This window comes from Sus scrofa, chromosome 7 (assembly GCF_000003025.6).
Source record: "Sus scrofa isolate TJ Tabasco breed Duroc chromosome 7, Sscrofa11.1, whole genome shotgun sequence".
Classification (NCBI taxonomy): domain Eukaryota; kingdom Metazoa; phylum Chordata; class Mammalia; order Artiodactyla; family Suidae; genus Sus; species Sus scrofa.
The window spans coordinates 98,240,462-98,265,229 of NC_010449.5; the positions used below are offsets into that span (position 1 = coordinate 98,240,462).

Sequence of the window (24,768 nt, forward strand, 5' to 3'; positions counted from 1 at the left end):
ACGTGGCATTTTATGTGTGGTTCAACAATGTCCTGATTGGCCTGCTACACATGAGCCATTTCCAGAAAGGAAGCCTTCCCTATGAATGGAGGCTGCTCAGGGGCCATCTTTTCTTAGAACTAGTTTCTAGACCCCAATACTCTATTTTTCATTATGAATCTCTGACTTAACATGACCCTCAAAAGTTCACTAGAAGAACTTGCTGATCTAAAAGTTACGTGGGCTGAAGCATTTTAAGCATCTAAATTTATTTAACAAGAGCAGATGCTTATGCTGAGCATGGCAGCCCAGATTTCCACCCCCCTTGTTTTAGCAACAACCATCTCAGTTTAATGTAATCGTTATTTTTTGTCACCATATCAGAAGCAGCTGCATTTCCGGAAGATGAGGTGCCAGGGCCTTAGATTTACCTTTCATAAACATTCAGTATGAGTCAGGAAATAAAAACTACATATGGTGAAAAACACAAGTGTCTTTAAGAGCCACCTGATAGTCTCAGGAGCATTATTGAAAGGAAAGAGTTTTCTCCTATTTAATACTTTGAAAGTTACTGCAGTGATTATTTTCTTTTTTACAAGGAGAAAAAAAAACTGGAAAATTGAAAAATAAAAGTCTTACTTAACTTTAAATACATCAGACTCCTGCTAAAGATATTTATCCCAAGGAAAAAATTATAAGATAATTTGCAATTACCTTCTTACAATTTACATTCTTTTGCAACATTCAGGACTTTTAATACAGATGCACATTTAATGTTTATCCTCCTGATGCAAAACCAAGATTACTGCCAGATGGAAATCAGCTCTACCATCTCCCAACATCTGGCTCTCAACACACTGCCAAAACAATGTCACTTTTAATGCTGACTTAGACCTGGAAACTCAGAGTCCTAGCCTAGGCTCTGATGTGGCCTTTTGGTCCCATCTAAAAGCCACACTATTGTCGTGCTGAATAACAGCCACTTACACAAATCAAGAGTATTAGCATATGTACATATAGTACATATAAAGTATATTTGAAAAGTATGTTTATAAAAATACACACTTAACCTATATTCCAAAGATTTATGATCAAGTCCTATTTTCTTAAAAAAAAAAAAGTTCATAAATATAGTATTGTCCTGGGCCATAGATTTTACTGGGAAATCTAGGATGATGACAGGATCATTCTGGCCATTAACCTGGGAGCTGCATAGAGCAATTTCTAGAAAAATACCACACTGGCATTGCAGGTGCCTTTAAAGACAAATTTCTAGGAGAGTTGTGTGTTTGGGACAGAGGGGAAAGTGGGGAAGGGAAGCACTGTGGATCTTCTCAACTATCAATGGCACCATTTTCATTAAAAACTCTCGCCCTCTTGTATATACACACCCCCAGAGATGCCATACATACACTTACATTTTATGTTGTTCTTTCATGGTATTTCTAGATTTAAATAGTGCTGGACCTGAATAATCTTCATATACCATAAAACCTGTTTTATTAATTAAACTTCAAAATGTTCTATCTTCTGAGATCATCTCTTTGAACAATGACTACTATGCCTACCTTCAAAACCATTCATGCCAGTTACCATTTACTTACCATTCTCAAGTAGAACATCCACAGCCATAGTTGTCAGGTCTTTAGTACAAGCAGCCCGAACGTCCTCAGTAGGAGCAACGAATGTGCTCAGTCCGGTGAGCTTGTTGATGTAAACCATTCTTCCCAAGGCGCCATCGAAATGTTGCTGCCAATCCAAAGAACACGGGTTGGAGTCTTCATTTTCACAATCAGTTTTTGCTAAAGATTCCTCACTCTGAACACAAGTTCCACTTTGGTCAGCTGTGGAATCTTCTACATGACTCATTAACATTCTCTTTGGAGAGTCGAGACTTCCAATCTGTTGTTCTGAAGCTCTAAGAACATCTGCATCCTTACTGATAACTGTAGAATTGTCAGAGGGCAATACCAAAGGCGTTTCTGACATCACAGAGGGCTCTGTGGTACTGTTGTTAGAATGCATCTCACTGTCTTTATTGAAGGGACTACTCTGTGTGATAGAGTTTGACATTGGCTGGATGCCACTTTCTGGTTTTTCATGTTCATTTTTAAATAACTTACCAGAATCTAGGGTTAACGCACTGTACAAGCCACTGTCTTGCCTACTGGAACCTGACTGTGGACATTCGTCACAATGACCCATCATCTCCATTGTTTGAGTCTCTCTTTCAGAACCCTTCAATCTGGATAATTTAGAGGCTAGTGATTCAGGTGACTTCTCACCATCCAAAGGCTTTCTGTTAAAATGAGATAACTCATTTAGAGTTATAGGGCTCTCTCTTAAGCAAGGCATCTGTTGTTCCAAACAGTCTTCTTCCTTGGAGAATGGAAACTTTTCTGAATAAAACATGTGACTTGCTGGTTGACAACTACTCCTTGAATCATTATGTTTCAAGGTAGTGATTTTACAAATACCAGAGTTATCTAAGTGGTTTTCGTCTTTCCATGGAATGTCAGGTTCACCCTGGGGACTGAGATTGGTAGTGATTTCTAAAGTATTATTTTCCTCTACTTCTGTACTCAGAGGATTTTTAACTTTCCCATATTGCCTCTTAAACTTCTCTAAAGATCCTAGTTGTGAACTTAAGCTTAGCTTCTTATGAGCTATAGGTTTGGTGGATCCAATCAATTTATCTGTTCTCTTACTACTATTCGAAACTTGTCTACCCCAAGAGAAAGATGACGTGTCAGGTAATAAGCAACCTGTGTGTGGTTTTTTACTACCTTCCTGGAAAACGGAAAATTTTTTATAAGTTGCTATAGGTTTATTCTCTAGCCCATGACTTATATTTGCTCTACATAATTTTTTGTTGGGCAGCTGAGCAAATTCTTTACTTAAAGTGCTGGTTAAGTCTTTAATGTTTGGAATCTCAACTGAATGACATGTTCTACTTCCAAATGTTTCTTTGGCACTCACAGGACCAGGTTGAACACGGTTCTTAAATAAATGCTCTGTTTTGGTTGATTTAGTTTGCTCATTTTGTACCACGTGAGTTATGAAGCCAGTGGAACATAAGTTAACTTGTCCGTAACTAAAAACATTTATCCGTCCACAATTACTAGGTTCTTTTTTTCTTTCCTCTTCCTTTCTCGGAGTGCCATTTGCTCCCAATAATGTCTCAAAAGGCAGAGGCTGGCATTCCATTTCAGTAGCATCTTTAAATCTCTCTAGTTGATTCTGAATTCTATTACTTTTCAGGATGTTGGCATTTGTGTCATTCGCAGTAGTACTTACTTTCTGTATTTCTGAGTTGTCTCCACTCCGCTCAAAGTGATGTGTTTGAAAAGGGCTTGCAAACATTTCTGAACTGGTTCCACATGGATTTTCTGAAGAGTTAAGTTCCAAGCAAGATTTTTTATCTTTCTCATTCTCTCCTGGTTCTGATGCTTCAACTGTCTCTTGTTCTAAGATCCTTGACTCTGAGCAAGCACTATCTTCATTTTGTAAAGATGACTCTGTCATTTTACTATGGGCTAGTCCACTGGATTCAAAAGTATACAAAAATGAATCATTTGTCTTTTTTCTGATAGCTTCTGAATCCCTAGAATTCTGTGTGTTTATGTTTTCTACAGTAGCTTTTCTTTTCACAGCTTTTGATTGCAAATTAAACATTTCATATGAATCCAAAATATTATTACATGCTTCCTGGAAATTGACCTGGTCATACTTCTCATCAGAGGACACTTGCTTCTGAAGAGTGGTGCTAAATAAACTAAAATCATTATCTTCACTAAATTCCTTTATGTCCTCATTTGATAATTCCACAAATAATTTTTCTTTCTTTAAAAACATTTTTACTCCTTCTTGAATGCAAACCAAAAGAGTATCCCAGTTCTGAAACTCAATCAGTGTTTTTGCCGGTTCCAGGCACACGTCATACTCACAAAACTGGCACTGCATATTAATGACATATATACCATGGAGTTCTGGGTTAGGCCGAGGCCGAGGACCACAATTCATTTGCCTACTGGCAGAGCCGTTCTTTGGCTTGCATATAATACTTTCTTTCCTTAGTAAAAAGTCAATGAGTTTATGCAACTTTGTCCTTAAAATGAGCCTCTTGTTCACAAACAAAAACTGCATATTCTTATTATAATGTGCTTCAGCGCTAATAAAGCCATTAAGCTCAAACTCCTTATATTTAAAATTGATCTCTCTTAACTTTTGGGACTTACCTAGTCCATAAATTTGACAAAATCGGGAACATATGTCTTTAGTTTTAGGGAGCTGAAGAACCATGGAACCAGAAACATCATTTCTCAAAGAGAAAGAAACGGAAGGGTGCATGAGTGAGAGTGCTTCTACCCTCTGCCTAACCTTCTCAAATTCCAGTCTAGGATCCATGCATTTCCTCCTTACAGGTAACTGATAAAATAGGTTATATACTGTAACTGTTGTCCCAGCACTTGGCCTAGTCAAGTCAGCTTCACAAGCTTTTAGGGCTTTTCCATTTTGAAACAGTTTCACAAAAGTTTTCATTGACTTGTTTCTCCTGGATGAAATTTCCACAGCACTGGCCATGTCAGCGATACTGGCCAAGGCCTCCCCTCGGAAACCATAAAACCTTGGGTTCTCCAAGTCCTGTATGGAGTTGCATTTACTAGTGAAATAACGATTTCCCACCTTGTCTACATCTTCACTCCCCATTCCAATTCCATTGTCTATCACTTGAACTTGAAAGGTTTCCATGTTCACCCTGACAGCCACACATTTTGCTTCTGCATCGATACTGTTGAGGGCAAGCTCCTCAACACACTGACCTAAGGAGCATATAGCCAAACCAGAACGCAATCTGGCTTGTACTTCAACTGACAAGCACTTGATCATGGCAGGCAGAAAGCCGGTAAGAATGCCAGGCACTGGATCCCTTTCAGACTGGAAATAATTGCCTATGGGAGAAAACAACAACAACACACACAGAGAGACAAATTAAAGCTTCAGAGTGACATGACATCACCCATTTCTCTCAAGCATTATAGAGAAATATTTGAGGTAAATGAAGTCTCTTATTAAATCACATTGTAAAACAAAACAAATTACGGCTCCAATCTCTCGACAGATCACACAGCTCATGTTCGATACAGCAGGTTTAATAGCAAAACACCGAACACTATAACGGCATCCGTAATTTCACAATTTTTATTGCTCCTCTCTAAATCCCTTATGCCCTAAAGTGAAATCATAATTATGCTTGAGGCTGACCCCTGAAGACAGTGTTCAAATTCTAATCACTTCACCAAAAACAGATGCCTAAACTCCGCTAAGAAACGTTAGTTAGAAATTACTCATGAAAATGTCCAAGCTAGCTTCATAACATTTATACACAATAACTATGACTTTTAGAAAAAACTTACAATGAAGTGTTAAGACACTCTAATAAGTAAGATGTAAGAACAGAAAGAAATTAAATTAAATTGTTATATCAAGAAGAAATGGGTAATAAGATTAATAATAATTACTAATATTATTATTGGTTAAATGTAATTATCTCACCGGAAAGAGACTAATAATGGGAAAGGATAGGGCAGGAAAATTCATTTTCATTATAATCCTTTCTGTACCATTTGACTTTTAAATCTTGTTCATGAATTAATTTGATAAGTTTTCAGAAGGTCCCTACTATTACTTTGTATTAATATTCTTTGGTCTTTACAGATGGCTTCAAACTATCGTGGCAATAATAATGATGGCAGGAGTCTGTCTGAACTTCAAGTTTTCTTGCAGGTAAAAAACAAAAACAATATTATAGTGCAATTAAAGGTCTTCATAGCTGAGGGGAGCATGGGCTGGACATCTCGCAACTTGTAAGGATAGTTTTACAAACCCGGGAAAATCAAAGTTATAATTGCGGACCTAATTTCTTTCTTTCTTTCTTTTTTTTTTTTTTTTTTTTTTTTTTTGTCTTATCTAGTGGTACCCGCGGCATGTGGAGTTCCCAGGCTACGGGTCTAACCGGAGCTGTAGCCGCTGGCTTATACCACAGACACAGGCACACGGGATCCGAGCCGCGTCTGCCATCTACACCACAGGTCACGGCAACACCAGATCCTTAACCCACTGAGCAAGGCCAGGGATCGAACCCGCAATCTCATAGGTCCTAGTCGGATTCGCTAACCACTGAGCCACGACGGGAACTCCCGGAAGCTGATGATTTCTAAGATAATGAACTTTGCAGCCAGCAAAAAACGAGAGGTGAACGTTTAATAAGCATTCCAATGGGTACCCAGCTAAGGGATTTCCTGATTGCATCCCAGTCCTGAGACAAATGGTACGATTCGATCCGGGTTTTGAACTAAGAACACTGGGGGAGCAGGGCTGCGGCCACAGACCCCGCCGCCAAGCTCAGGCTCCACCCCGTCCCCTCCCCCAGCCAGCAACCCGAAACCCCCGCCTGCCCAGGTTTGGGCTCCCTGCTGAAGGCAGGCCGAGGCCTCCCGGAGCCCTTGCGCAGCGGCTCGGTAAAGCTGGCTCGCAGCGGTCGCAACGGCCCTTCTGGTGTCTAGAAGAGCTCCCAGAATCATCTTTTCGTCGCGTGCTTTCCCCCAAGTCACCTCGAATCGCATTTCACCAACTCCCACATACCAACCGCCTCAGACGCCAGACGCGCGCACGTTGGTGCGCGAGGCTCGTGCGCGCGAGGTTCATGCACGCGCGAGCCCGCGAGCATGCGCTTCTGAGCCTTCCCACCAAGAACACGCTTTCGTCCCTGACACCCCAATGCGCATGCGCACTAGGTATTGCCGGCTTGGGAATTCAGAAGTGCCAAGGTCTTTCTGACAGCGCAGGTTCTCAGTTTTTATCCTGTTTCAGCACGGTGTTAAAAACTGTTTCTTGCAATTTTTACTTTTGTTTTTTCCTCTTTCCCCTTCTTTCATTTCTCCTTTGCACGTACTACTATTTAATTTAATGTATATTTTATTTGCTTATCTTGTGTCCTCTCTCACTAGAAATGTTAAGTTGTATGACGGTAGGGATTTTGTCTGTTTTTGTTTGCTGCTGTATCCCCATGGCAAGAACAGTGCCAGGCTTGTGTTAGGCACGCAATGAAGTTCAGAGCCTTCCATCTTAGAGATTTATAGCATTTCAGAGCTGGAAAAATCAGAGAAACTATTTCCAGCTCAATTCTTAATTTATACGTGAGGACTTTTTTGGTATTGTCCCCAAATCGCTCTTTTCTAAAGGAATGAGTATGAAAGGACATTGAGTTTTGAGAAAAATAGGTCTTTTGAGAATTGTTAACCAACTTTGTTTTTGCTTTGTCTCGTTTTCTTTTTTTGTCTTTTTAGGGCTGCACCTGTGGCATATGAAGTCCCCAGGCTAGGGGTCTAATCCGAGCAGCACTTGATGGCTTACACCACAGTCACAGCAACTCTAGATCCCAGCCACGTCTATGACCTACACCACAGCCCATCGCAATGTCCGATCCTTAACCCACTGAGCAAGGCCAGGGATTGAACCCATGTCCTCATGGATACTAGCAGGGTTCACTGATGAGCCACTATGGGAACTCCTGCTTTGTCTCATATTCATTGAAAGCTTATATTTTTAAAAATTGGAAATTTATGACAAAATTGTCAAACCCAGTAAGCATTTGATACATACTTTTTTAATGGCTAACCAAACCAAATCAGGAGATATTTATATCTGATGAAGCGAAATGCTTATTGCCTTATTAGTTTAAGGCTGCCATGATGAAATAGCAGACTGAGTGGTTTAAGCAACAGAAATTAATTTTGTCATAGTTCTGGAGGCTAGAAATCTACAATTAAGATATTGAAATGATGTCTTCTGTTGCCTCTCTCCTTGGCTGGTAAATCAATGTCTTCTTCTGCCTTCACATGTTCTTTCTTCTGTGCACACACATCTGTGTCCAAATTTCCTCTTCTTATAAGGACACTCTCTGGCATATTGGATTAGGGCCCACCCTAATGACCTCATTCAACCTTAATTACCTCTATAAAGGCCCTATCTCTAAATGCAGTCACAGTTCTGGAGTTCCCATCGTGGCGCAGTGGTTAACGAATCTGACTAGGAACCATGAGGTTGCGGGTTCGATCCCTGGCCTTGCTCAGTGGGTTAAGGGTCCGGCGTTGCCGTGGGCTGTGGTGAAGGTTGCAGACGCGGCTTGGATCCCGCGTTGCTGTGGCTCAGGCGTAGGCCGGTGGCTACAACTCCGATTTGACCCCTAGCATGGGAACCTCCATATGCCGCGGGAGAGGCCCTGGAAAAGGCAAAAAGACAAAAAAAAAAAGAAAGAAAGAAAGAAAAGAAAAGAAATGAATCCGACTAGGAACCATGAGGTTTCAGGTGCAATCCCTGGCCTCGCTCAGTGGGTGCTCAGTGGGTTAAGGATCTGGCATTGCCATGAGCTGTGGTGTAGGTCGCAGACAAGGCTTGGATCTGGCGTTGCTGTGGCTGTGGTGTAGGCTGGCAGCTACAGCTGACATTGGACCCCTAGCCTGGGAACCTCCACATGCCAGGGGTGTGGCCTTAAAAAGACAAAAGACAAAACAAACAAACAAAAAACAAAAACAAAAAAAGCCCCCCTGGAGTTCCCGTCGTGGCTCAGTGGTTAACGAATCGGACTAGGAACCATGAGGTTGCGGGTTCAATCCCGGGCCTCGCTCAGTGGGTTAAGGTTCTGGCATTGCCATGAGCTGTGGTGTAGTTCAAAGACGTGGCTCGGATCCTGTGTTGCTGTGGCTGTGGTGTAGGCCGGCGGCTACAGCTCCGATTAGACCCCTAGCCTGGGAACCTCCATATGCAGCGGGAGCAGCCCTAGAAAAGGCAAAAAGACAAGAAAAAAAAAAAAAAAAAAAAAAAAAAAGCCCCTAAATGCAGTTGCATTCTAAGATAATGGGAGTTAGGACCCTGGGGGGGGGGTAACCCAACATAATTTAGCCCATAACATCAATTAATGGGAATTGCTTGCTCAAAGGACAAGAATGACAGCAGAAACTAGAAAAATGAAAAACAATTAGTCCAAAATATCATTTGAATAGCTAACAGATTGAACTTATGGTATTTGTTCTTATTAGCTATGCAATTTCCTGAAGACAATTTCATGGAAACTATTTAAAAGAAATGATTAAAAGTAACTGGTAACTTTTTCTTTCCAACTTCTTTAAATTACTTCAAAGTTCTCTTCTCTGAGTAAATGCTTCTTATTTTGCCCAAAATGAAGTTCACCAGAGAAAATAAGTATCCTACACAGAATGTCCTGTGTGTTTATTGATTAGAATTGTGTACAGTTGTAATCCTTCCATCATACACATAATATACAGTAACTATCAAATATCTGACACTAAAATAACTTACTGACAAATTCTAATACTGAAACAGAAGCATTCTATCTCTATTAACAATAAGAAAACAAAACCACTGAGTATCTTGGAAAATTTAAATTCAGATCATTATTTCACAATTTGAAAATCTGAGTAATCCAACTTTGAGATGACTTTCTCGTTGTTGAAGCTTGCTCTGTCGATGTGCGATTTGGGACTTCCCCTTGTCTCAAGCCATTCCTGCATATGACGTACTTTGGAAGTGGGACCTTGCAGTTGTCCCTGCACTGTGCCCTGGTCAGTGTTCTGGACCCAGCCTACTAATCCAAGCTTTTTACCCTCAGCCTAAAGGAAAGAAAAAGACAAGAGAGAAATCCAGTGAGACTGAACAAAACAAAGTGAGACTAAAATCTCTTGCCAGAATCTTGGCCTAGCATCAAGCCACTGAAACTAATTTGATATTGTCCAGAACAGTCAAAACAGAACTACACCAGGGAGAATCTCACTGCTGATCTTAACATGAAGTGTTGGCCACTTGACTCCATTACCTTCTTCCACCCTATAAAACCCAGGCACCAGATTTTTTCACTGTGTAGTCAATTTGGTTAAATACTAAAGACTTAAGACCAAAGCAGATATTTTCAATGATTCCCTAAGGCTGACTGTTGTTAGGATACTGGACTATATCTTGTTCCTTTTCCTTCTCCTAATCAAGAATCTACTGGGCATACTAAATAGAAAGAGCATGAAGTTATCTGATCCTCTCTTGCTCTTTAAGCAGAACCATACCTAAGCAAATCCAGATGATTAAGTGTCTATTATATCTTTAAAGATCATTAGAGAGTATTTCACAATTTCCTGGGCAACTAATTCCATTGTTCTCACTGTAGAGAAACTCTCTAATCTTTATGTTTCATCCCAAGCTCACTTTCTGTCATCCTCCTGGAGAATAAAAAAACAGCTGGTATCAGCTTCCGAATACCAAAGTTTCATGAAACTACATTAATAGTGGTTTTCACTTGACTTTCTCCTCTTCTAAGTAACCACAATGCCTTTAATGTTGAATAAGCTTATGAAAACTATCTAATCATTGTACTTGCTCTCTTCTTAGCCTTTCTAATGTTCTTTCCTTTAAATCATTAACCATGAACTGATTGAAAACTGGGGAAAAGTAGTAATGTTTTAGAGGCAATTTTATTTTTGTAAAAATTTCCAAATAAGAATATTAAAAGTTATTGATTGTTAAATTTTATTTAAATAGAAGGGGTTGGATTACAAAAGAAAATGGGAGTTAACATGATTGCATGTCCAAATGCCAGACGAGTGATCTAGTGAATGTGGGAAATTGCTGGAGTTGGCCAAAGAAAATGTTATGCATAGCAAAACTATGTTTGATGAGGAACTGAAGGATCCATCAAACGGGTTATGTTCAAAGCAAAGATATGTTTGCATATGAACAAAAGGGACTTTGGTCAAATAAATAACAGTTTAAAGGATACAGAGGAAATTAAGGAATAAAAATAAGAGATAGCTACAGCATGCATTGTGTTAAAGATTTTGGCATTAAAAAGGAATGCAGACAGGAGTTCCCGTTATGGCTCAGTGGGTTAAGAATGCAACTAGTATCCTGAGGATGCGGGTTCTCTGCAGCTGCTCTGATTGGACCCCTAGCCTGGGAACTTTCATGTGCCTCAGGTGTGGCACTAAAAAAATAAAAAATAAAGAGGAATGCAGAGAGTGGATTTTGAGTAAGACTCCACATCCATTTGCTTTGTGTAATGATGATACTCTTCTACTCCAAATTAACCTGAGGGATGGGATATCCCTAGTTCTTAGTTACCTTATATGGTAATTAGCTAATAAGAATGATGGTGTTGGAGTTCCCGTCGTGGCTCAGTGGTTAATGAATCCGACTAGGAACCATGAGGTTATGGGTTCGATCCCTGGCCTCGCTCAGTGGGTTAAGGATCCGGCGTTGCCGTGAGCTGTGGTGTAGGTCGCAGATGCAGCTCAGATCCTGCGTTGCTGTGGCTCTGCAGTAGGCCAGCAGCTACAGCTCCAATTAGACCCCTAGCCTGGGAACCTCCATATGCCACAGGTGTGGCCCTAAAAAGACCAAACAAACAAACAAACAAACAAAAAAACTGATGGTGTTGAGTTTTGAGCAGGAGGTTATCTCATTCAAATACATTTTAAATTGCCATATAATTTATTTAAACACTTGAGCATGAACAAAACACTCCCAACTTTGACTGGTGATAAGAATGAGAATTTCTTATGGGTTTTATTTGTGCACTCCATTCTGTTCTTATTTTTTAAATGACAGAATAATGTTGCTGAGTCATGCCCAGTTTTGGATATGTCTGAACAAGTAAGCAGTATTTTCTCCTAAGAAAATTCCAAAAAGCTAATTCTCCCTCATAACCATATTTCTGCTTGGAGAGTCATCTGGAAACATTTTAAGGAATATAATCACCAACTCTAGTCTCAATCTAAAAAGAAAGTCCCCTCAAACTAATTACCTAGACTTCTACCTTAGGAAACTAGAAAAAGAGAAGCAAACTAAACCCAAAACAAGCAGAAAAAAGGAAATAATAAATATTAAAGCAGGAGATAATAAAAAGGAGATGGGGAAAAAAAGTGAAAAAAAGGAAACCAATGGTTGCTTCTTTGAAAAGATCAACAAAATCGTCAACACTAAGCTAGCCTAATTAATGAAAAAAGAAAGCTCAAATTACTAAAATCAGAAATAAAAGAGGAAGTTCCCCTGTGGCACAGTGGGTTAAGGATCTGATGTTGCACAGCTGTGGCACAGAGTGCAGCTGTGGCTTGGGTTCAAGCCCTGGCCCAGGAACTTCCACATGTCACAGGAGCAGCCAAAAAATAAAAAAGGAAAGAAATGAAAGAGGGGACATTACCACCAACCTTACAAGAATAAAAAGGATAATAATAAGAAAAATAAAAAGGAATACTATGAACAATTGTATTCCAACAAATTAGATAATTTAAAGGGGAAGATAACTAGAAACTCAAAAACTATAGAAATCAAATCAAGAAGAAATAGAGGAGTTCCCGTCGTGGCGCAGTGGTTAACGAATCCGACTAGGAACCATGAGGTTGGGGGTTTGGTCCCTGCCCTTGCTCAATGGGTTAACAATCCGGCATTGCCCTGAGTTGTGGTGTAGGTTGCAGACACTGCTTGGATCCTGCGTTGCTGTGGCTCTGGCATAGGCTGGCGGCTACAGCTCCGATTTGACCCCTAGCCTGGGAACCTCCATATGCCACGGGAGCGGCCCAAGAAATAGCAAAAAAAACAAAAACAAAAACAAAAAAAAAAAAAAAAAGAAGAAGAAATAGAAAATCTGATAGACCTATCAAGAGATTGATTAGTAGACAAAAACTTCCTGCAAAGAAAAGCTGAGAACTAGATGGCTTTGCAGGTGAATTCTACCAAATCTATTTATTTATTTATTTTAAATCTACTTGATAAAAATTTCTACTTTATTTTATTTTTTGCTTTTTAGGGCTTCACCCTTGGCATATGGAAATTCGCAGGCTAGGGGTCGAATCAGAGCTGTAGCTGCCAGCCTACACCACAGCCACAGCAATGAGGGTTTTAAGGCGCATCTGTGATCCACACCACAGCTCGTGCAATGCAGGATCCCTAACCTGCTGAACGAGGCCAGGGATCAAACCCAGGTCCTCATGGATATTAGTGGGATTCATTTTAACAGGGACTCTATCTACAAAATAGTTAAAGTAAAAGCTTTCACCAAGGCTTCACAAACTCTTCTAAAAGACAAAAGCGGAGGAAACATTCCCCAAATCATTCTATTAGGCCAGGATTGTTTTCATGTCAAAAAAAGACAAAAGATACCACAGGAAAAAAAAACTGCAGAGGAATATCCCTCATGAACACAAAGTGAAACAATAAAATATGAGCAAACCAAATCCAGCAACATATAAAAAAGATTCTACATCATGAACAATTGAAATTTATTCTTAGAATGCAATGATCCAACATACAAAACAATACAGCCTTGGACGTATTGCAGGTGCAGTTCCAAACCACTGCAATAAAGTGACTCACACAAACTTTTTGGGTTCCCAGGGCGTAAAAGACCTATATTTAGATTATACCGTAGTCTATTAAGTGTGACATAGCAATGTGTCTTGAAAAACCAATGTATATACCTTAATTAAAAAATAAAAAACAAACAAAAACATGATAGTAACATCAAAGATCACTGAGTGCAGATAACCATAACAAAAATAATGATGATGAAAAAGCTTGAAATAGTGTGAGAATTACCAAAATGTGACACAGGCACAAAGTGAGCAAATGCTGTTGGGCAAATGGCACAGAGACAATTGCTTGATCCAAGGTTGCCACAAACCTTCAGTTTATTAAAAAAAAAAAAAAAAAAAAAAACTTTACCTGTGAAGTACAATAAAATAAGGTATGCCCATACACCATATAAACATCATACTAATAAATAAAGCAAGATGAAGAGTTCTATCACAACAAAATCAACGTACTTAAGGTCACTGAACTGCACATTTAAAATGGTTAAAAAGGCAAACTTTATTTTTTAAATTTAAGAAATTTAAAAAAATTTTTTTCCTTTTTGGAGTTCCTGTCGTAGCGCAGTGGAAATGAATCCAACTAGGACCCATAAGGATCCGGCATTACCGTGAGCTGTGCTGTGGGTCCCAGACTCAGCTTGGATCTGATGTTGCTGTGGCTGTGGGGTAGGCCGGCAGCTGTAGCTGTGACTGGACCCCTAGCCTGGGAACCTATATATGCTGCAGGTGTGGCCCTAAAAAGCAAAAATAAATAAATAAATAAATACAATTTAAAAAAATTTTTTTCCTTTTTAGGGCCACATATGCAGCATATGGAAGTTCCCAGGCTAGGGGTCGAAATCAGAGCTGCAGCTGCCAGCCTACACTACAGCCACAGCAATGCCAGATCCTTAACCCACTGAGGGAGGCCAAGGATCAAACCTGCATCCTCATGGAAACTAGTCGGGTTTCTTACCACTGAACCACAATGGAAACTCCAAAATGGCAAATTTTAGATTATGTATATTTTACCACAAGTTTATTTAAAAAGTGTGTTATATAGTTTCCAAATATTTGGGGATTTTCCAGTTATCTGGTTTTTTTGTTTGTTTTTGTCTTTTTTTTGCCATTTCTTGGGCCGCTCTAGCGGCATATAGAGGTTCCCAGGCTAGGAACCTGGGAGCTATAGCCACCTGCCTACGCCAGAGCCACAGCAACATGGGGAACCGAGCCGTGTCTGCAACCTACACCACAGCTCACGGCAACTCGAATCCTCAACTCAACCCACTGAGCAAGGTCAGGGATCGAACCCGCAACCTCATGGTTCCTAGTCAGATTCGTTAATCACTGCACCACGATGGCAACTCCTATCTTTCTGTTTTTGATGGCAGTTTAGTCTCATTAAAGGGGAACATGCTTTATAGGACTTAAATCCTTTTTTTTTTTTTGACTACACCCACAGCATACAGAAGTTCCCAGGCCAGGGATCAAACCCACACTACAGCAGTGACCAGAGCCACAGCAGTGACAATGACAGATCCTTAACCCAGTGAGCCACCAGGGAACCCCATGGACTTATATCCTTTTAAATTCATTGATACCTCAAATCAAAACAAAAAAACAAAACACACCCACCAGTACAGCTATAATAAAAAAGGCGGACAATAACAACTGTTGACAAGGATATGGAGAAATTGAAATTCTCATACATTAATTGTAGGAGTGTAAGATGGTGTAGCTACTTTGAAAAGTAGTTTGGCAGTTCCTTAAGAACTTATACGTGGAGTTACCATGTGACCCAGCAATGCACTCCTAGGTGTGTGTGTGTATCAAGGGAATTGAAAACAATGTTTACATAAAAACAGCTACATAAACATTCACAGCATTATTCATAATAGCTAAAAGGTGGAAACAATCTAAATGTCTATGAATTGATGATTGGATATATACAGTGTGGTATATCCATATAATGCAATATTACTCAGCCATAAAAAGGAATGAAGTACTAGTATCAGCTACAATATGGATAAATCTTGAAAACACATCAAGTGAAAGAAACCAAACTCAAAAGGCCACAAAATGCGTAATTCCATTTACTTTAAATGTCCAGAATAGGTAAATTCATAGAGATAGTAATGAGGTTAGTAGTTGCCAGGGGCTGGGAGGATGAAGAATGTGCTAATGAACATGGGGTTTCTTTTTGGGGTGATGAAGTGTTCTGGAATTAGTGTGCATCTTTAGGAATATACTAAAATCCACTGTATTATACACTTAAAGAGGGTAAATTTTATGGAATGTGAATTATAGTCCAATTTTTTTAAAAAGTCCCTCTGAGGGAGTTCTCTGATGGCCTAGTGGGTTAAAGCTCCTGTGTTTTCACCACTATGGCTTGGGTTGCTGCTGTGGCGTAAGTTCAACCCTTGGCCTGGGAATTGCCACATGCTGCAGGTGTGGCAAAAAGAAAAAAAAGAGAGAGAGAGAGAGAGAACCTGAAATAAACATTGCAACTCTCATTTTTTTAAAAAGTCCCTTTGGGTATTCTCATCACTCATTTTAGTAGTGATGGAATTTAATTAATAGGCTAGATGATATTAACATGTAAACAGAGGGTAGCAAAACAAAATAACTGTTAAAGTGAACATATATATTTAAATGATTATAAGTAGTCAAGAATAAACTACAAGGAGGTCCCATGTGGCTCAGTGGATTAAGAATCTGGTGTTGTAAATGCAGTGGATTGATGCTATGTTGTGGGTTCGATCCCTGACCCAGGAACTTACACATGCTGCTGACATGGCAAAAAAAAAAAAAAAAAAAGATAAACCACAAATCTAATAATTACAAAAAAGACTGACATTTCCCCTGCAGTTTTCCAAACAAATATTTGTTTTTTTTTGTTTTTTTTTTTTTTTTATTTTATTTTATTTATTTATTTATTTATTTTTGTCTTTTTGGTCTCTTGTTGTTGTTGTTGTTGTTGCTATTTCTTGGGCCGCTCCCGCGGCATACGGAGGTTCCCAGGCTAGGGGTTGAATCGGAGCTGTAGCCACCGGCCTACGCCAGAGCCACAGCAACGTGGGATCCGAGCCGCGTCTGCAACCTACACCACAGCTCACGGCAACGCCGGATCGTTAACCCACTGAGCAAGGGCAGGGACCGAACCCGCAACCTCATGGTTCCTAGTCGGATTCGTTAACCACTGCACCATGACGGGAACTCCCAAACAAATATTTGTTTTTCTGAATTCTTTTATTCTCTTTAATTTGAAGGGTGGAAGGTGCAGTAGAGAAAGAGGGGCTATACTGCCAACTGGTCTTTTTCCCTCAACAACTTTAATTAATCTTTGAAGCTGTCACCTCCATTTACTAAATCACAGGAACTTATCCTACATAATTGGTAGCAAAACTAATTGGAATATAGCTCTTGCTATGACTTTCTAATTTTTTTTTTTTTCCCCAACAGGCACTTTTTTCTTTTCTTTCTTTTTTTTTTTGTCTTTTTGACTTTTCTAGGACCACTACCATGGCATAGGGAGGTTCCCAGGCGAGGGGTCGAATCAGAGATGTAGCCACCGGCCTAAGCCAGAGCCACAGCAACACGGGATCCGAGCCTCATCTGCAACCTACACCACAGCTCACGGCAACACCGGTTCCTTAACCCACTGAGCAAGACTAGGGATAGAACTGGCATCCTCATGGTTCCTAGTCGGATTCCTTAACCACTGCACCACAATGGGAACTCCCAATAGGCGCTTTGAATGTGAGTATGAACCAGGAAGAAATGACTTGCAAGTAATTGGAAAGAGAAATAATGGCATTTAACATTCATGTTTCAAAGATTCGGGGTTGAATTTTAAGTACCACAGTCTTAGGAACGTGACACTTGGTAAGTTCTGCAGTGTTAACTCATTAACTTAGGGTTAGAAATTCCTTGGGAAGGCAACAGCCTGACTGATAACCAACCCCGTATAGAAGACAGAAAGCAAACTGAGATGGCATCTGTGTGTGCATACTGAGGGAAGATTAGTGCCGTTAAGGCAGAGGTGGTCAATAGTTTGTTCATGGCCTCAACTAGTCCCTGATACTCTCATAGGAACACCAGGGTCCATGTTCAATGTTACCATTACTTATCCTACAACAGACAAAGCATTTTCATTAGAAAAGCTACACCTGGAAAATGTGCTCATTCTTAAAGTTAAAATGGGAGTTCCCGTCGTGGCTCAGCGGTTAACAAACCAGACTAGTATCCATGAGGACACAGGTTCAATCCCCGGCCTTACTCAGTGGGTTAAGGACCCGGTGTTGCTGTGAGCTGTGGTGTAGGCTGAAGACATTGCTGTGGGTGTAGCTGTGGCTGGCAGCTATAGCTCTGATTCGACCCTCAGCCTGGGAACTTCCATATGCCTCCGATATAGCCCTAAAAAGACTAAATAAATAAATAAAACAAAAGCTAAAATGAGTAGAGAGGAATCAAATGGGAGAAGGTTGAAGAGGGAAACAGGTCTGAAGAGAATGCACCAGCTACAAAGGAGGCAATTGCATAAATGTTATGAATTCATCTAAATGCCATCTCTTTAATCAATGCTAACTTTCCTACAGGAACGGTGACTTGGTTTGATGATGCCACAACAGAGAGAACTGCGGAAGCCTTCCATTTCCCTTTGGAAAAGAAGCTCATCCATATATGTCTCGGTACTCAAGTAACACTGTTAGAAAAGACCAGTAACAGCAGAGGAATCTTACCCGGCGTTTTGCCCACTGCAAAGTATTTTTATAGCCACTGCTCTATATACCAACGCTTTGCCAAGCAGCTACCAAATAGCCAGCTTCTCCCAATGCATATTTGTCAGGAACATGTCTCTTGTCACCATGCTCATAACCTAGGGATGTCCCCTTGCTCATTACCTAAGGATGTCCCCAAAGCCTGTAGGTCACATACCTGAGTGTACTTGCGGAAAAACACTCCTTGCACCTTTCCAAAAACTTCATAATCCACTGATATCAAGGTGTCCCCTTCTGCCATGCTCATGCTCAAACCTGCCAGAGACCAGGAAAGTAAGAAAGTAAAGGATTGGAGTTCCCGTCGTGGCGCAGTGGTTAACGAATCCAACTAAGAACCATGAGGTTGCGGGTTCGGTCCCTGCCCTTGCTCACTGGGTTAACGATCCGGCGTTGCCGTGAGCTGTAGTGTAGGTTGCAGACGCGGCTCGGATCCCGCGTTGCTGTGGCTCTGGCGTAGGCCGGTGTCTGCAGCTCCGATTCAACCCCTAGCCTGGGAACCTCCATATGCCGCGGGAGCGGCCCAAGAAATAGCAAAAAAAGACAAAAAAAAGAAAGTAAAGGATTCATTCATTATCCTATTCCAGGGCCTCCAATCCTGAGGCAGAAAGGGTCACATCCGTACCTCTCCATTCTTAACCACTGCGACCTCTTCCTGACCATAAGATGCCCGAACCTCAGAATAAGTAAACGATTATGTGTATGTGCGGGTGTGTGAAGTAACAGGAAGACACCTGGGCAAGGGAGCTTCGGGTCGTGACTGCCCACAGAGGCCTCTTTTGGGGCAATTACCTGTTTATCCAATTACCTCCCTACACCCATCCCCGGTCCCTCTACATCCTTCCCTCTTCCCACGGTCCTGGCTTCCACGCGGCCGCCAGAATCCCCTCCGACTAACATTTTAAGGTTAACTGAGCTGATGGGCACGCCCCGGGGCCCGGTCGCAGGCTCGCTCACCCTTCTCGTCCACTTCTCCAGCGGCCTGGACTATCCCAGAGACCACCAGGCCAACGGTACCCCAGCGGCGTAACCGCCGCGCCCGGAAGCTTAGAATGCAGATCCTCCTTCGCTATCTCCCATGCCCATCAACTCCTGCGACCAATCATAGACCGCGGGCTCGACCCAGAGCCCGCCCAGAGGGTGGGATTACTGGACGCGGTCATCTGGTAGCCTCAGAGCGTCGGATTGGGGGTATCTGTCTGGGGGATCTGTCTAGGGTCTCTGCCACGATTCTACAGATGGAGTTCTCACTCCACCTCGCTCACTAAGCGCACCCCTTGTTTCATTTTCTCACGGGGAGAAAGAAATAGACGAAGAAGCACTTGAGATAAATCCAGTTATTCTCTATTTACTGAGAGCATCTGTGTGCCAGGCACAATTCTAGGTTTTAGACACATGTTAGTGAACATAAAAAGATCCCTGGTCTGCAGGAGCTTAAATTATGGAGATAGAGACATCATAAACAAACAAACAAAAAAATATTAAATATATGACATACAACTTTTCTGACCTTTTTCTCAGTTCTTGAATTCTGGGTCATGCCTAAATCTGGAATTGGTAGCAGCAGAGGTTAGTGTGTAGGAGGTTCTAGTGATTTCTTCCTCTGTGATTCTGGAGGCTTCCCACTAGTGTCTGCCTTACTAAGAAAACTCCCAACAGTGCTTATATAAAGCAGTCAATCAATCACAAGGGAAATAATCCAGGGCTCCAGAATCAACTTGAATCAGTCAGTCTAGGCCAAATGACCAAGTTGCATAAATTTCTTTTGGCAGAGGGAATAGTCAAGAAGAGATGCAGGTGGTGATTGTTAAAAGTAAGGTCACCTTGCAGGCACTTCAATTCAGATGCCCTTATGATTAAGAATATGTACAAAGTGGTACAACCACTACAGAGAAGTGTATGGAGGTTGCTTAAAAAACTAAATGTAGAACTACCATATGACAGCAATCCCACTCCTGGGCTATTTCCAGACAAAACTATAATTCAAAAAGATACATGCACCCCAATGTTCAATGCAACACTATTTACAATAGCCAAGACAAGGAAACAACCTAAATGTCAATTCGCAGAAGAATGGATAAGTGGTACATATATTCAAAGGAATATTACTCAGCAATGAAAAAAATGAAATGATACCATTTGCAGCAATGTGGATGGACCTAGAGCTTATCATTCTGAGTGAAGTAAGTCAAACAAAGAAAATAAAATATGCTATCACTTATATGTAGAATCTTAAAAAAACCCGATACAAATGAACTTATTTACAAAACAGAAGCAGACTCACAGACTTTAAAAACAAACTTATAGTTATCGAAGGGAAAATATTGAGAGGGGCAAGTTAGAAGTTTGGGATTAATATATAAACACTACTATATATGAGAGATAATCAAGGAGTTCCCACTGTGGCACAGTGGGTTAAAAATCTGACTGTAGCAGCTCAGGTTGCTGCAGAGGCTCAGGATTGATCTCCCAGCACAGTGGGTTAGAGGGTCCAGTATTGCTGCAGCTGTGGCTTGGATTCAATTCCTGACCCAGGAAGTTCCACATGCTGTGGGTGCAGCCATAAAAAAAGAGAGAGAGAGAGAGAATCAACAAGGACCTACTGTATAGCACAGGGAACTCTACTCAATATTCTGTATTAACCTATATGGAAAAGGAATCTGAAAAAGAATGGATACATGTATATCTATGGCTGAATCACTTTGTGGTATAACTGAAACTTAATATTGTAAATCAACTATACTCAAATATAAAGTAAAAGTTAAATTGAAAAAATAAAAAAATTTAAAAAGAAGTGGTGTATGAACAAAAACTGTAGTGTTTATTGCTCCTCTTTGGATTGCTTGTGTATATTACATCTCTTTATAACATAAGACTCTGTATGTGAATATGCCTGGTTGGCAGACTTGGCAAGGTGAGATGTCAATGGAATCTCACCTTTACAACGGAAACCATGGAGATTCATTATTCCACTATTTCCCGACTACAAAGTGAGGATCCAGATCCTGGAGAATCATATAACTCAGTGCTGGCATGGGGTGGGAGTGGGAGTGGGGTGGGAAGCTTGGTTGAATGTGATGCTTGGCAATGTTTGAAAATGATGCAGAACAGAGTACCTGGCTGATGTTCTTTCTCTAAAATTTATTTTCTAAGAACTAGTTTCTCTGTAGAATTAACCTACTGAGTACCTACTATGTATGGGACACCATAGGATATACAAAGATGAAGTTATATAATCTTTGTCCTCGAAGAGCTTTTTATTTAGTGTAAGGGAGAAATATGCATGCAAATAATGACAATAAATGCACAACAGGCTAATTCAACTCCATGAGCATTCACTGAGAGCTCATCACAAGCCAGCCCTGTGCCATAACAAGGACAGAAAATATTATGAGAGCACAAAGGAGCAAAGAGATTCATTCTGACTGAGAAGATTGGGAAAGTGTTCTTGGAGGAAACAGTATATTACCCAGGGTTACACAACCACAAACAGTAAGTGAGGGAGCTGGGATTTAATTCCAGGCAGTCTGAGTCCAGAGCCTACTCCCATGAATGCTATGCTCTACCACCTGCCAGTACATGGACCTTGGAGTAAGGCGGTACCACTGAGGTATGAAAGTGCAAGTAATCACGTGCGGACGGACCAGGGATTCTCAACCCTGGCTGCACATTAGAACTTCGGGGGAAGCTTTTCAAAATACAGATATCCAGGCTTCATCCCCAGAAATTGCTTTCCCTGTAGTTCTAAAGCATAGCCAGGGCGGAGATCCTCAGGGCTAGATTCTGGGTAGGCAAGGCTGGAGAGGCGGGCTGGACCTAACCTGGAAAGTTGAAATACCATGCTAAATTACACATTTCAAGTTTATTCTTTAGGTAGAGAAGAAGCCATTGGAGTAGGAGAATGACAGGATCGACAGCAGTTTTGGGTTTTTTGTTTTTTGTCTTTTTAGCGCCGCACCTGCGGGGCACATGGAGATTCCCAGGTTAGGGTCTAATCTGAGTTACAGCTGCCGACCTACACCACAGCAACACCAGAACCTTAACCCGCTGAGCGAGGCCAGGGATTGAACCTGCAACCTCACGGTTCCTAGTTGGATTGTTTCCACTGTGCCACGACAGGAACTCCAGGATCAACAGTATTTAGGATAATTAATTATTCTAGCAGCAGCATGAAGGATGGGCTTGGGGAGCAGATGAACAGCAGTTAGAAGAGTGGTGCTGTCCCAATGAGAAGTGAGGAAGGACTCACCTAGGGCAGCAGAAGTGTAAAGGAAGGGACGCATATAAGAGACATTGCAGAGTAAATTCAACAGAGCCTGCTGACCAGTTAGAGAGAAGCGATGACCAAGAGGGAGGAGTGGAAGATGACTGTTGACTTCAGCATGAGCGGGAACGCTGGAGAAGTGGATTGGGGGAATGGGGAGGTGATCGTGAGTTTACTTTTTGTCATATTGAGTTTGAAGTTCCTGAGAAATATTCATGTGGAGGTGCTACATGGGCATTTGGAAATCTGAGTCTGTAACTAAGCAGAGAGAACGAGCTAGAGAGCAATTAAACATAGGTGAGATTTGAAATTTGAGTATCTGGTTGAAATCATTAAGGAAGAGAATGTCTGAAACTGCATTTATATGAGAAATAAGAGGGCTTGTTTTGGAGAAGACCTACATTGAGGGGCAGGTGAAGAAATACGTAAATGTAAGGGACACGAAAGAAGATGGAGCAAGGACATGAAAGAAGCAACCAAGATGGCACACAGGAGCAAGTGAGAAGAGAGTTCCAGTGAAGAGAAACATCAGTAATGTCAAATGAGTAAGCTGAAGAAATAGCAGCTTTTGTTTTTGGGTCAGTGGAAGGTCACTGGTAGCCTGGTGGTTAAATAAAGTGGAGAGGGGGGAGCCAGACCACAATGGACTAAGCAATGAGGGAGCATCAAGGCAGCAAATGAAAAACTTTCTATCAAGAATCTAATTTTCTATTTTTCTATTAAGAGAAAGGAATGGAATCCTCAGGTGAGAGTTCAGGTCAAGGGAAATGAGGTTAGTTTTGCAGCGGAAAGTTAAGCATATTTTAAAACCCAAAGAGAAGCAGTGTATGGATAGATACAATCTGAAGTCAAGGTGTAGGGGTAAAGTGAGTCAATGCCTGGAGGGTACTTTAAGGGACTAATTCAAGAGAACTCATGAAGGAGTTCCCCTCCTGGCTCAGTAGTAATGAAGCCGACTAGTATCCATATGGATGCGGGTTCGATCCCTGGCCTCACTCAGTGGGTTAAGAATCTGGCGTTGCTGTGAGCTGTGGTGTAGGTCGCAGACGTAGCTCAGATCAGATCCCGCGTTGCTGTGGCTGTTGCGGAGGCCAGCAGCTACAACTCTGACTTGACCCCTAGCCTGGGAACAGCCATGTGCTGCGTATGCAGCCCTAAAAAGACAAAACAAAACAAAACAAAAGAGAGAGAGAGACTTCATGGAAAGACAAAAGATTCTTCTTCCTCAGAAACAGGAGCGAAAGAAGTTAAAATGGAGGGAGGCACCCTGGGAAATTCTGCCAGACTGGAGGGGAGCTTAGGGAGTTGATGACAGACAAGCCCCATGCTGAGATAATTAGGGCCTTGAGAAGAGTGGGAAATGTCTGGAAATGCATACATAGAGAAGGCAGTGGAGAGTCAATTAGAAAAGAAAACAAGGCATAAAAGTACTGCCCTTGGAGTGCCACCAAGGAATTTCTTCGTAACATGTAAAAACTGTAATATGACATATTAAAGTATTAACACCGACCACTGCTGTCCGTATTGTTCTCCATGGGCATGAATCTTTTAAGCAGTTACAGGGAAAAAAGTAAGCTGCTTGTTCCAAGTAGCTTACACAAATGAATTGAAGCATAAAGACAAACAAACCTTCTTCTGATGTTAACAAGTTACAGAGCATCTTTAGTGTTGAAACCAGGTTATATTGAGTATTTTGGATCTGGTAGTTAACTTTATTATCATTACACTTGGTTGAGTCACTCTTTGGCCGCAAGAAGAGAGGATCAGAGTTACCACGTGAGAGTAAAACATTATATCCAAATAATTAGATTGGCTACGAAAACGTCCCCGGAAAGATACTGCAAAAGACACCGCGTAGCAAAACCTAGCCGATTTGCTAAAATTTGACGCAAGCTCCAAACTATTTGCAAGGAAAGCCATGGACAGTATACAGCCGTACCTGGGGCCCGTACAAAGCAGCCGAGCGTGCTAAGAAAAGCTATCAGTATGCCCACGGCGGCTAAGAGGGCGGACACCGGAATCCTGCGGCAGGTCTTGAGGACACATCTAAGGCGCTCCATCTTTTGCCAGAGAAGGACACACCCCAGGACCTGAAAGCATCGCTCTGAGAAAAAAAAAAAAATACAAGCCCTTTGATGGAGCCCCAGAAAAGCCTCTCCCACCCTCTTCTCCCGTTCCCTAAGGGCAGGGCTGGACGGAGCTGCAGAGTTGGTGGGACACCGGGTCAAATGACACTCGTGTTGACCGCGCCCGCGACCGGGCGACTCCCGGGTGTGCGGACTGCGGCTGCGCACGCTTCTCCGGTGGAATTCGGGGCGTGGCGGGACTGGGTGCG

At 41.4% G+C, this 24,768-nt stretch overlaps 2 protein-coding genes across 29 annotated transcripts in view; one reads left to right on the plus strand and one right to left on the minus strand.

The window, feature by feature from the left end:
- Positions 1-5,738, plus strand: part of EIF2B2 (eukaryotic translation initiation factor 2B subunit beta) — a 42,380-nt gene extending 36,642 nt beyond the window's left edge. The window contains exon 8 of the mRNA XM_021099531.1: positions 5,698-5,738. Coding sequence (XP_020955190.1) covers positions 5,698-5,723 — 26 coding nt within the window. The 3' untranslated portion in view covers positions 5,724-5,738. The remainder of the gene's footprint in view (positions 1-5,697) is intronic.
- Positions 1-24,726, minus strand: part of ACYP1 (acylphosphatase 1) — a 44,870-nt gene extending 20,144 nt beyond the window's left edge. For 2 of the 28 annotated variants that reach the window (XR_002345573.1, XR_002345570.1), the window contains exons 1-2: positions 24,373-24,725; positions 1,584-4,931 (exon numbers count right to left, since the gene is read on the minus strand). Coding sequence is in view for 24 of the 28 variants with exons in the window: in XM_021098062.1 (XP_020953721.1) it covers positions 1,584-4,931; positions 24,373-24,493 (3,469 nt within the window). In the remaining 4 variants the exon portion in view is untranslated. 28 annotated transcript variants of the gene reach the window in all.